The sequence below is a fragment of the Erpetoichthys calabaricus genome, chromosome 13, assembly GCF_900747795.2.
Source record: "Erpetoichthys calabaricus chromosome 13, fErpCal1.3, whole genome shotgun sequence".
NCBI lineage: Eukaryota > Metazoa > Chordata > Cladistia > Polypteriformes > Polypteridae > Erpetoichthys > Erpetoichthys calabaricus.
Genome location: NC_041406.2, coordinates 20681490 through 20695927, shown reverse-complemented (window position 1 = coordinate 20695927; position 14438 = coordinate 20681490). Strand labels below are relative to the sequence as shown.

At 42.9% G+C, this 14438-nt stretch overlaps 1 protein-coding gene across 7 annotated transcripts in view; it reads right to left on the bottom strand.

Annotated features, from left to right (window-relative positions):
* Window positions 1-14438, bottom strand: part of LOC114664022 (FH1/FH2 domain-containing protein 3-like) — a 722250-nt gene that overhangs the window by 199581 nt on the left and 508231 nt on the right. For 4 of the 7 annotated variants that reach the window (XM_051935624.1, XM_051935621.1, XM_051935625.1 and 1 more), the window contains exon 11: window positions 13572-13670. The exons of the other annotated variants lie outside the window; for them this stretch is intronic. In XM_051935624.1, the coding sequence (XP_051791584.1) occupies window positions 13572-13670 (99 nt within the window). The remainder of the gene's footprint in view (window positions 1-13571; window positions 13671-14438) is intronic. 7 annotated transcript variants of the gene reach the window in all.

Genomic DNA, 14438 nt, shown 5'->3' with positions numbered 1-14438 from the left:
CTGGGGGTCCACAGCGGCTGCAGGTTTTCATTCGTAGTTAGAAGTCAGGCCTAGTAGATAACTGCTATGTAATTAAATGACTTGTTAGCACTTTCATCCTTCCGTGACACATCTTTATCACATTTTTAATTTTTCATTTTCTGAGAATGTCATCCACGTTTTGTGGTCCAGAATAGATTTGTACCTTCTGGTCCTTCCCCTTTTGTCTCATTTAATAACACAGATACTTTATGATGCACATGCACACACATTTGAATGGAGGCACGTTAGGCTGGAGAGCTGCTGGCTCCTTTGTCATTTGCACCTCATTATTAACCGATGGCTAGTTAAGTAAACTGGTGACATTAAAACCTGAATGCACCGCTCTAGAACTAAAAAGAGGTAATAAAGAGTCATAACAAACAAGTTAACTAAAACAAACCCCAAAAGCATTCTGTTTTAATAAATGAGTTCTAATTAAAAACATTTGGTTAAAGCAAAAACCTGCAGCCAGTGCAGCAGACCTCCAGGACCAGAGGTGAGTAGCGCTCAGTTAAAAATCTAAATATTCTCAATTGCAATAGACATTTGTCATTTGTCACCCTCTGTTAGAGTTTCATAGAGGGCTGGATCCCTAGTAAAGGATCCAAAATCAAAGATAACATCACTGACCTCGAAACAATCTGAAACAGTACTACACATGCTTAATGTTTGAAATGTGTCATTTGTAACCTTCTGTGAGAGGCTCTTAGAGGGCTATGTCTGTGGGTAAAGAATCAAATATCAAAAATATTATATTTGTGATCAGCAGCCTTGAAAAACCATAAAATGACACTCGTATGCCTGTATCACTGATCCACATTTTCTAAAAGTTTTGTAACAAGCAGTCATTTTGATCCCTCGTATGCCATCAGGGGTGAACCCCCGGAGTCGGCTGATGTGGCCTTCAGGTCCTTCTGCTCATTTTAGCTGCAGACACCTATTGGCTTACTGTTTATCATAAGGGTGTCATTTTCTACACCATACATGGCCCAGAAACGGCCTAAAGATGAAGCTTTTCAGGTCTAGAGGGCCCAATTCAGGGAGGAATCCCAAAAAGGCTGACGCCTTGTGTAACTAGACTTCCTGACAACCGAAGGGCATGTCACATGTGACCGGTGAGTCAGGAGGCGCCAGACAATAAAAACTTCAAAGTGTTCACAGGCCATTCTTATGAACCCAATCTCTATATGTAAAAGCCAAATACCACTGACTCACTCATCACAAAATCTCCCGAACTGTGAGGACTTGGGGCTTGAAATTTGGAATGTAGGTTACCCTTGGCCTATAGGTGCTCGCTAAGAAACGGTTTTAAAAATTTTGTGGTTCAAGTGTGTTCTGTCCGTATGTCTGTCTGCTTTTCACGAGAGAACTACTTAACGGATTTAGATGTGGTTGTTTGCTATAATTTGCTTGAACTTTCCGGCTGATTTTGCGACTTCTCTCATCGCGCTAAGTACCAGAGTTTGCTTGCGGTACCCGATGTACAGTAATCCCTCGCTATATCGCGCTTTGCCTTTCGCGGCTTCACTCCATCGCGGATTTTATATGTAAGCATATTTAAATATATATCGCGGATTTTTTGCTGGTTCGCGGATTTCTGCGGACAATGGTTCTTTTAATTTCTGGTACATGCTTCCTCAGTTGGTTTGCCCAGTTGATTTCATACAAGGGACGCTATTGGCAGATGGCTGAGAAGCTACCCAGCTTACTTTTCTCTCTCTCTTGCGCTGACTTTCTCTGATCCTGACGTAGGGGGATTGAGCAGGGGGGCTGTTCGCACACCTAGACGATACGGACGCTCGTCTAAAAATGCTGAAAGATTACCTTCACGTTGCTACCTTCTGTGCAGCTGCTTCCTGAAGCGAAATGCTGCACGGTGCTTCGCATACTTAAAAGCTCGAAGGGCACGTATTGATTTTTGATTGAAAATCAAACTCTGTCTCTATCTCTCTCTCTTTCTCTGCTCCTAACGGAGGGGGTGTGAGCTGCCGCCTTCAACAGCTTTGTGCCGCGGTGCTTCGCATACTTAAAAGCCAAACAGCCCTATTGATTTGTTTGCTTTTCTCTATCTCTCTGACATTATCTGCTCCTGAGGAGCACTCCTTTGAAGAGGAAGATATGTTTGAAGTCTTTTAATTGTGAGATGGAACTGTCATCTCTGTCTTGTCATGGAGCACAGTTTAAACTTTTGAAAAAGAGACAAATGTTTGTTTGCAGTGTTTGAATAACGTTCCTGTCTCTCTACAACCTCCTGTGTTTCTGCGCAAATCTGTGACCCAAGCATGACAATATAAAAATAACCATATAAACATATGGTTTCTACTTCGCGGATTTTCTTATTTCGCGGGTGGCTCTGGAACGCAACCCCCGCGATGGAGGAGGGATTACTGTATTTATGCAAATCCAAGAGAGTGGCTGTGGGCCGTGAGCAGGGGGGCGGGTCCTTCCTCATTCACTCGCCAGCCTCTGTTCGAGTTGGTTTACGTCTCGCCACGTGTTGGAGTGCACCTTGCCTCCGCTTAGCTAGCAGTACCTGTTTGTTCAACAGACAATATCATCTACAGATTGTTAAGGAGTAATGTTTGACGTTTATAAGAGAGAGATCAGCTACGTGTGTTTTAGAGGGTTGCTGCTGATTGACAGAGACATCACGGCCATGTGCTTTTCTCCCCAAGCGGGGAACACTCTCCCATCAGAGCTGAACACAATCAGATATAGTGCCAACGTCTATTGATTTTTAAAGTTTGTCCTGTTTCATTACTATGTGGGCGCAGCCGCGGAGGACAGCTAGTAAATAATATAACTATATTTTAACAAGCAACACACTCCTCTCAGAAATACACCGGGATGACTAAAAAGAAAGAAGACTTGAGACTTTTACAGTCACAGTGAGGCATGAGACCACCACCACCACCACTGCTACTACCTAACCGGCTTGTCTTCGGGGATGTGGGAGGACAACTGAGAAAGCCAGCAGGAAACCACACCAGAAACAGACAGGACATGCTGACTCCACACACAGGCGAGGAACTCAAACCCAAGATGAAGGATCCATGAAGCACGAGTGGAACCTCGGCACCACCTTAGCAATTTCAAAGTGCCAATCCACCTGTTACAGACCTGTAGAGAAGGCTACACATGGCATGGCGCATAAATTCCTTTTCAAAATCCTTGTCGCTCTATGGCAACACATGTGTCCCCCTTTTTAATGATCTAATGGTTGTCACACACATGCGCACGGGAAGCAGCTAGAAGGACCAAAAGAAGGTAATTCCACGCCAGGCTGGGGGGGTGGCGGGGTGCAGGAAACCTTTCTACTTTATCTTTGCAGACCAGACACGGGAAACTCTGCCCGATTCCGACGGTGCCACTTCTGGTGCCAGGTCCATGATGTTATTTGCGGTTCTGGGCCCATGATGGCACTTCCAGTATACCAATCCCTACCACTTCCATAAAAGGACGTCATTTTTGGCTCTGGCACCAAGGACTCACTTTGGGTGCTATCACTTCTGCCAACCTGCTTTAAAAGCAAGACAACCTCCACTTGTATTCCGTTCTGCTTTGGACTCAACTCTGTACACATCTGTGCAGTCAGGATTCGAGTCTACGGGTGGCTGCCCCAAACCTTTTTTCGTGCGTCAAGGCTATTCATTTGTTTCCACACGACCTAACGAGTATTTCGGTGCGGATACAGCAAGCGAGGGTGCAGCACAGCACACGCACACTGACCTTTGCTAAATCACCCCTATTTTGAAGCATACATTCGAGTCTCCATATTCGCTCTCCTCCAAACCCATTTCACCGAGAGCAGCGGGATGTGATAAATACTCTTCAGGCCGAAAACCACTTAATTGCGCGCCTCATATTTTATGTGTTTTCTTACTCTACTTCATTATTTATTAGAAAGTGCAATTCCCAGTGTGAGGCCTGCATGCTGCATTACATGAAAAGATCACTAATCTCCCGTCAGGAGCCATTGATAAAAAGCAGCATTCGGTAAAGGCCAGAATTCACGATATTCTAATAATTCACCATAATTTGCACCTAGGGAATATGCTACGGAAGCAACGAAAAATATTTTTGTTTTAAACGCGTTCATTTATAAGACTTGACTGACCCATATGGCCATCGGGCTGTTATGGTGGTAAATTTAAATTCTTAATTGCAAAAGCGTCAGCAGCCCTGAATGTGAACGCTGAACCCCCTGACAAATGGGGCAAACTGACTAACCAAGGCACACATGGTGAAGAGTGAAGGGGCTGAGGTCTGCAGGACTGACTTGGGTGCTATAACCTGCCTCGGATGCCAGTGGTGGAGCAAGGTGTGCCCGGGGGTATGTGGCCTGTCTGAGCGGGTGCAGCTCAGACCTCGAGAGTGAAGCCACACAGCAATGGAGAACATAATGGGGGCAGTTGGCTGATTTCTTGTCAGTGTTCATGAGCTCAGCTACCACAGCCTTCCCATCATGGAGGCCCTGCGGGCCAGTAAGTTCACCTGCACCCACAGAGTTGGTCAGAAGGGAGAAACAAAGATGAAGCTCAGATGAAGGTCCAGATGGAGTATCGCCACGACTGCTGAAGGTCTGTGCATCGGAGCTGGGGGGTCATCTACAGCACATCTTCAACCTGAGCCTGGAACAGGGGAGATTTCCGAGGCTTTGGAAAACATCTTGTATCACCCCAGTCCCAAAGGTATCATGTCCTAGTGAGCTGAATGACTTCCGGCCTGTTGCTCTGACATCACATGTGATGAAGACCATGGAGAGGCTGCTGCTTCACCACCTGAGGCCACAGGTTCAACATGCCCTCAACCCTCTGCAGTTTGCATATCAGGAGAAGGTGGGAGCGGAGGATGCCATCATTTATATGCTACACTGATCCCTCTCTCACTTGGACAGAGGCAGTGGTGCTGTAAGAATTATGTTTCTAGACTTCTCTAGCGCCTTCAACACAACCCAACCTCTGCTCCTTAGGGACAAGCTGACAGAGATGGGAGTAGATTCATACCTGGTGGCATGGATCGTGGACTATCTTAAAGACAGACCTCAGTATGTGTGTCTTGGGAACTGCACGTCTGACATTGTGGTCAGCAACACAGGAGCGCCACAGGGGACTGTACTTTCTCTGGTCCTGTTCAGCCTATATACATCGGACTTCCAATACAACTCGGAGTCCTGCCACATGCAAAAGTTCGCTGATGACACTGCTATCGTGGGCTGCATCAGGAGTGGGCAGGAGGAGGAGTATAGGAACCTAATCAAGGACTTTGTTAAATGGTGCGACTCAAACCACCTACACCTGAACACCAGCAAAACCAAGGAGCTGGTGGTGGATTTTAGGAGGCCCAGACCCCTCATGGACCCCGTGATCATCAGAGGTGACTGTGTGCAGGGGGTACAGACCTATAAATATCTGGGAGTGCAGCTGGATGATAAATTGGACTGGACTGCCAATACTGATGCTCTGTGTAAGAAAGGACAGAGCCGATTATACTTCCTTAGAAGGCTGGCGTCCTTCAACATCTGCAATAAGATGCTGCAGATGTTCTATCAGACAGTTGTGGCGAGCGCCCTCTTCTACGCGGTGGTGTACTGGGGAGGCAGCATTAAGAAGAAAGACGCCTCACGCCTGGACAAACTGGTGAGGAAGGCAGGCTCTATTGTTGGCATGGAGCTGGGCAGTTTGACATCTGTGGCAGAGCGACGGGCGCTGAGCAGACTCCTGTCAATCATGGAGAATCCACTGCATTCACTAAACAGGATCATCTCTAGACAGAGGAGCAGCTTCATTGACAGACTGCTGTCACCGTCCTGCTCCACTGACAGACTGAGGAGATCGTTCCTCCCCCAAACTATGCGACTCTTCAATTCCACCCGGGAGGTTAACGTTAACATTATATAAAGTTATTGTCTGTTTTTACCTGCATTGTTATCAATCTTTAATTTAATATTGTTTTTTTGTATCAGTAAGGTGCTGCTGGAGTATGTGACTTTCCCCTTGGGATTAATAAAGTATCTATCTATCTATCTATCTATCTATCTATCTATCTATCTATCTATCTATCTATCTATCTATCTATCTATCTATCTATCTATCTATCTATCTATCTATCTATCTATCTATCTATCTATCTATCTATCTATCTATCTATCTATCTATCAGCAGGCTGAAGTGACTCAAATCCCATTATTTTGCCTTAATGTGGCATCAATCTGATGTTTTCAGGGCTGTGTGGACACAGAAATCCGGTCTTTTCAAATCAGATTGGAGTCCCTTTCTTATGTGGTCCCAACCGATTTGTGGCCCTGCGACATGAATGACAACGGTCAGAGCGGAATTCACGTGAGTTTTTTTGACTGTACGCACGATCTGAGTGCTGTCATCATCATCAGTCAGCACCGGCAACTCGGCAAAAACAAAAATGGAGGAGAACTACAGCTGTGACAACAGTCATGGGCTCACCACTGTTGGCTCCTTTCTGGTATCCATACATCTCTTGGCGCAGCAGTGCCAGCGATAGCTGTGAAAACACATAAAGCAACCCGTCTGGCCAATCACGTACAGCTGACCAACCATCTGCCATCCTCCAGAGCAAAATGCGATGCACACATGAGCTACCATCGCATCCATCTCACAAATTTGAATTTTTTTGTTGCTAGTGACGCAGATGATGTGCACATGCGTGTCATTTTGGATGACCGTTGCGTTCACATTACGGTTAGATACAGCAGGTCACTTGTACTTATGAATGGTGTCACAGATGGCCGGGACGGCTCTTCATTCTATGGACCGGGGGAGCAAGTCTGGTCAGGACAGTACCTCCCTTGGAATGCTAGATGGCAGACCCCCCCTGGGTTGCATCTGGGCCACGGGCATGGGATTTTGGAACTTAAGCCTGTTGGGGTCTGTGGCCACCACCTTGGGGGGCGCTGCAGTGGTTCCCATGTGAGAGGGTTTTCCATCACACCTGGACACTTGGAGCACTTCAGGGTGGGCTACAAAAGAAGCCAGCGGCCACCACTCCGGATGCCAGAGTCAGGAGGAGGGAGACAAAGCTTGCTGGAGAAGAGTGGAGGAGAAAAGAAGAAGAAAAAAGTATTGTGGTGATTGTGTTTGGTGCTTACTGGGACAGTGTTGTGCCTGTGGGAACGGGGAAGGCGTTACCCCCAGGCGAAGAAAAGGAAAAATAAACCATTTATTTGTTTCATCGGTGTGCCTCCTGTGTCTGCCTGTGTCGGGTTGAGCGCTGGTATAGCGCCTTTGTCACAACGGGAACCATCAAGATGGGCAAATCCGATCTGAATGAAAATTCAGAATAGACAAATGAGATTTGTAATGTGAAGGCGGCGATAAAGGAAGAACTGAGGATTATGGGAGAGCAGGATTAGGTGGTTGGACCAGTGCTGTGGAATGGAGGCGAAGAGGAACGGCACTCCTGCTGAGCAGCTGGGAGCAGGTGCAACCATGGCCTCCAGGGGTCCTACTGGACTAATGGAAGAAGCAGAACGAAGGGAGCCGGACACCAAAACAAAATGTCCACCACACCAAGACCCCGAGCAGAAGGTCTGATTGAAGAATGAATCAACTGCAATGGACGATTACAGCAAAGTAACACCATGGTTGGCAGCACTGCCTCACAGCTCCACAATCCTGGGTTCAAGCCCCATCTCTATGGAGTTTGCATGTTCTCCGTCCCATCCAAGACTCATGCTGCTTGATGCCGGAACAAGACGCATCTTCCAACAACTCTGAAGGACCCCCTGGAGCAACTATAGCAGCAAAGGGTGAAAGGCCAGATTGGTTATGGCCGCTGTCTAGGAAATGGAGAGAACATTCAAGTTCTACACAGAGCGGGATATCAGCACCTTTAATCCGATAACAAGACTTCTCTCTATATAGCGCCTTTCACTGGCCTCTTCACAAATACAACATGGTGACAGGGCGGCCTGCATGTTAACAAATCCACTCGGGACATTTCCTGAGGAAAGGCACCAGGAATAAAAAACAAAAAAACTACTGGGTGTGTGAACTCTTATTGGAAATTGAATTTTGATGGATTTGACTATTTATTTTTTTGGACCAGATCACAGAGTTGTGGGCGAGTGACCACTTCAGAAGGAATTTAATTAGCCAACATCATCGTTAAAACTTTATTGGAGATGTTAGAAGTTGCAGAATATTTCCGTTAAATGGTGTGTATTTAATAAACCGCCACTTCCCTCTTTCTCAGTCTCTTCCAGTCTGGCTGAAGTCCTGACCATGCAGAACTGCCACAACTCTCAGAAGAGGAATTAAACTCCATTATAGTCGAGGAAAGTTCCAAAACCCTACAGTAATTACGAAAACACCATCGGCTGAATTTCTGACATTTCAGCCTCGAAGACAACTGAGATAAAAGACGCAATGGTGGAATGCCTTTTGCTTTTTCCATGTTGGCTCGGTGGGACGCTTGGAAATGTGGCTAATCAAAATGTGTAACAATGCATTGGGCATTCGGAGACTCGAAAAAAATGCTAACTTATTGTCGCTGTGGCTGGGAGCGGACTTGCTGATAAAGCGAAAAAACGACTGAGGCCATATTGAATCCTTCAGATGGAGAGAGATGAAAACGTTTGGGAAAAGTTGTAATGACTGGGAGACTTAAAGGAATACGCCACCCCAAAGGATATTTGTTTGTATGTTACAGTATTCTGTCTCTGCCTCGCATATTCCTTCTCTCAGTTCTTACCCTCACTTTAATCTGGCTGACGTTACACAAGTAGTGCTGACCTAAATGTACAACAGAGGATACAAAATGTCTGAGGGAAAAGTCACCTGTGGAGACCAAGGCCGGACAACAGCCAACCATCATCAAAAACATCCCTGAAAAAATCTCACGTTACCCGTGGTGCATCATCCACATTTTGACTTGGCTGTCACCAAATTTTACTCTTTTTAATTTTATTTTTTAGTCATTCTGGTGTGTGTTCAGACCATAGTGCATGTGTCTGTCTATCTTTAATATAGCGCCTTTTACATCTATGTATTTATCCATCCATTATCTAACCTGCTGAATCCGAACACAGGGTAACGGGGGTCTGCTGGAGCCAATCCCAGCCAACACAGGGCACAAGGCAGGAACCAGTCCCGGGCAGGGTGCCAACCCACCGCAGTCTATCTATCCATCTGTCTATAATATAGTGCCTTTCTCATCTATCAATCTATCCATCTATCTATCTTATAGTGTCTTTTACATCTATCTATCTTATAGTGTCTTTTACATCTATCTATCTATCTATCTATCTATCTATCTATCTATCTATCTATCTATCTATCTATCTATCTATCTATCTATCTATCATATAGTGTCTTTTACATCTATCTATCTATCATATAGTGTCTTTTACATCTATCTATCTATCTATCTATCTATCTATCTATCTATCTATCTATCTATCTATCTATCTATCTATCTTATAGTGTCTTTTACATCTATCCATCTATCTATCATATAGTGTCTTTTACATCTATCTATCTATCTATCTATCTATCTATCTATCTATCTATCTATCTATCTATCTATCTATCTATCTATCTATCTATCTATCTATCTATCTATCATATAGTGTCTTTTACATCTATCTATCTATCTATTTATCTATCTATCTATCTATCATATAGTGTCTTTTACATCTATCTATCTATCTATGTATCTATCATATAGTGTCTTTTACATCTATCTATCTATCTATCTATCTATCTATCTATCTATCTATCTATCTATCTATCTATCTATCTATCTATCTATCTATCTATCTATCTATCTATCTATCTATCTATCTATCTTATAGTGTCTTTTACATCTATCCATCTATCTATCATATAGTGTCTTTTACATCTATCTATCTATCTATCTATCTATCTATCTATCTATCTATCTATCTATCTATCTATCTATCTATCTATCTATCTATCATATAGTGTCTTTTACATCTATCTATCTATCTATCTATCTATCTATCTATCTATCTATCTATCTATCTATCATATAGTGTCTTTTACATCTATCTATCTATCTATTTATCTATCTATCTATCTATCTATCTATCATATAGTGTCTTTTACATCTATCTATCTATGTATCTATCATATAGTGTCTTTTACATCTATCTATCTATCTATCTATCTATCTATCTATCTATCTATCTATCTATCTATCTATCTATCTATCTTATAGTGTCTTTTACATCTATCTATCTATCTATCTATCTATCTATCTATCTATCTATCTATCTATCTATCTATCTATCTATCTATCTATCTATCTATCTATCTATCTATCTATCATATAGTGTCTTTTACATCTATCTATCTATCTATCTATCATATAGTGTCTTTTACATCTATCTATCTATCTATCTATCATATAGTGTCTTTTACATCTATCTATCTATCTATCTATCTATCTATCTATCTATCTATCTATCTATCTATCATATAGTGTCTTTTACATCTATCTATCTATCTATGTATCTATCATATAGTGTCTTTTACATCTATCTATCTATCTACCTTATAGTGTCTTTTACATCTATCTATCTATCTATCTATCTATCTATCTATCTATCTATCTATCTATCTATCTATCTATCTATCTATCTATCTATCTATCTATCTATCTATCTATCTATCTATCATATAGTGTCTTTTACATCTATCTATCTATCTACCTTATAGTGTCTTTTACATCTATCTATCTATCTAACTATCTATCTATCTATCTATCTATCTATCTATCTATCTATCTATCTATCTATCTATCTATCTATCTATCTATCTATCTATCTATCTATCTATCTATCTATCTATCATATAGTGTCTTTTACATCTATCTATCTATCTATCTTATAGTGTCTTTTACATCTATCTATCTATCTATCTATCTATCTATCTATCTATCTATCTATCTATCTATCTATCTATCTATCTATCTATCTATCTATCTATCTATCTATCTATCTATCTATCTATCTATCTATCTATCTATCTATCTATCTATCTATCGAGCCACTGTAAAAACCCAAATCCCCACCCTGGGGTAAATGCTATCTCTGTGATATTTCATATCTTTTGCCCTGTTTGTTCCCTCTGTGCTCCTCCGACACCTTTCTTCAGTATCCTCTTGTGTGTCTGAACCTCTTTTGCTCTTTCAATCACATTCCAGTAGAGCCAGCTTTTCAGACTCTGTCATTTCGAGGCGCATTGCTCACCTCCTGTCCACTTTTATACTTCCTGTCTTTGAAGGACACTCTGTCAGCGTGACTCCTACAGTCATATTCCTCCTTGTGTCTCTGACACTCGCATTTCCTCTTTCAATTGCATCACCAAAACCAAACTGACCAATCACACCAAAGCAAAATTGACCAATCAGACGGCTTGGAAGAACCAGGCACACACACTCACACAGACTGTAGCCTTTGATTATAAAGTAGAAAGATATTTTATTAAACATACATACGTTCAGGACAATATGAGTAATGTGAGATTTTTAATGGAAGATTTTGATGCCGTTTGGTCACCATAGATGCCTATTATATCAGAAACTTTTCTTATGGACATTGAGGACGTTGCTAAACAATACATCTAAATCATTAGTAATTAATAAAAAAAAAGAATCCTCGATCTCAAAAACCTCTAATACAAATACAAAATTATACTACATAATTAGCATAAAATCAAATCATGACAAACACATCCCAAAAATCACACTGTCTCTGCTGCTCAACTTACTCCCAAGTCCATTTCACACAAACGTAATACAAACGACCTCCATGATTCTCCTGCCTTGCCTCAAAAGGTAAGACCCTGTAAAAATCCTCTGCCGCTTGGTACAACATTCGTTGAGCAGGACACTCCTGATTTTAATGACAGTGCTGACATATTTCGTACTAAGTGCTTATTTTGTTGTAATGTTGTGAAAAACTGAAATGAACCCAAAAAGCAATGCAGACAGCCTATTTACTGCAGTACTCTTTAATCATTTCGTGGTGCGCCATGTGCTGGAATGCATTTTGTTAGGCATTGTGAAGGACAGTCGGGTCCCATGCCCGGCAGGGACACCCCTGCTGCATATGTTCCGGGGGAGCAGCCATGGACACTTCAATACCTCCCCCGGGACGCTTGGTGGCAGCCTCCCTGGTGGACAATGATTGCCCAACCTGGCGCATGGCTCCATGGAAGATGGAGTCCTCCTCAGCCTGGTTGGGAGCTCGGATGGCCGCTAGGGGGAGCTGCATGGAATCTGCAGCTGGTCGAATCTTCAGCCCCACCCGGAAATGCAATTAGGACCAGGTGATCAAGCACCTGGAACGCTTTCGGGTGGGGTATAAAAAGGGCCAGCCACCACCACTCAGACAGCCAGGGTCGGGAGGAGGAGGACTACACTTGCGGAGTGGTGGGTGGTGGTGAGAAAAGAGTGCTGTGGGGAAAAGAGTGTTTTTGGGACTGTGTATTGCCTGTGGGTCACGGGGAAGACGTGCGCCCACGGGTGAAGAAGAAAATAAAAAGTCCTTGTTTTATAGGTGCCTCTGTGTCCTTCTGTGCGGGTCAGGCGCATATATAGCGCCTTTTCTACAGCATATACAAATAAAAAACATGGCTTTCCACTTCACCACTTTTGTGGAGTGGCACCAAAAATCAAAACCTCAAATGAAAAATTTGGATGTGAGCATCAGCAGGCTTTACGCTCTAGAAGCCAAATTACCTGAAATATTCTATAACATTTTAATTAATTATTTACCTGTCTCTTTCTGATCATAAAACAGGTCATTATGATAGCAACTGATGAGAAGAATTCATAATTAATTGCAGAATTACAGTATTTGAGGGTTCTTCTAGAGTGCCTCCTTCTCTGGCATATTTTGGCTCAAAAACTCATCAGCACATCGTCATCTCATAACAGGCTTACGTTTCGAGTTTGGTATTTTTCCCTCCAGTCGTTTTAGCTCTAGACCATCCCCAAGAAACTGTGACACACAGAATGACAGACAGACACACACACATCATCGAGATATCGATGTTTCCGGTATCAGGGGGACCCTAAAATGTCGAGATCTGTCGAAAACTGGATATTGAAATTTTTGACGAATCTAAAGCTTTCACTCCTCCGATAGACGATAGGTTAAGGTTGGGGACGCGCAAAGCAAAAAACACTCCAAGTACTCATCTTCAGTGTACTGAAGTCACATCACAGTGTAAAATACTACAAATTCATCCCCCACATCTAACAGAAAGAAGTTTAAAAGACGGGTTTATACAATAATCACAATAATTACAGTACAGTAAAGCACAAAGTTTCGCAAAAATTTCAAGGCCAAAATAACAAAGCATTGTTAACCATGCATATGCCGTTCACGTCATCCATCATGAAGATGAAAATGGACATCACAAGTGACAAATCACATTCCATGCTTTTCTCTCATCGAACCGACAAACCCCTTTTAAGGTAACACAATGAAGCGATGCAATATCGACATGCTTCACCAACTGGAGGGCGCAATATGCCATACTCACACTGGCCATGGCGCAAACTCTGCCTCAAACATGCTCTCGCCCTCTGAGTGGTCATCAGCCCTGTAGGCGGCCATGTGGCTCTCAGGCCTGCTCGTATTGCTGCAAGCCGGCGGTGGCAGAGTTCAGAGATGCGAAGGAATGAAAATGGAATGGAGGAGCCAAAAACCAATGAGAAAAGATGACATGAATTAGTAAAGCAGACTGATCGGCTTTTCAGATTCTCATCTCCGTTCTCCAGAAATCATTGCTGGGAAAAGAATAGACTAAGCCAGTGGTTCCCAAACTTTTTCGATTCTCGGCACCCTTGCTGAATCCAGTTTTTCCCAAGGCCCCCCGTAAAATTCTAATGAGCAAAATAGCCAATAATTATTTTTTACTTAAAGGGTTAAGTAAAAATAAATAAAACACGTATTTAAGATCACAAAAAAGTGAACAAATTCAACTAATTACAACTAGTGGGATTGTGGTGTAGCAGGTCTGCGGCTACGAAAGAATGGCGGCTTTTATATAATCCATAAGCCGTGTCAGTCTCCAAGGGCGTGATCGTGCAGCCGTGGGGAGTTGATGGAGTAATTGGGGGGAGTCGCACCTGCACGTGAGGGTGCGATCGTTCTCAGTTGCTTAATCGGCTTCCTACGGTGCGCAATTGAGACGTTGCGTCCACGGAGCCATATAAGAATGGGCCAGCACAGAAGGAGAGTGTAAAAAAAGCAGACGAAAAGGAAAGGAAAAAGGGAGCGAGAGTGGAAGTGGGGTGAAAAAAAGAGGACGAGCCAGCCAGCATGAATGAATGAGAGAAGTCAGCGCGATTCTATGTGCCACCTTGTAAGATGCTACCAATGCTTTGTTGATTTAATTCTTTTAACT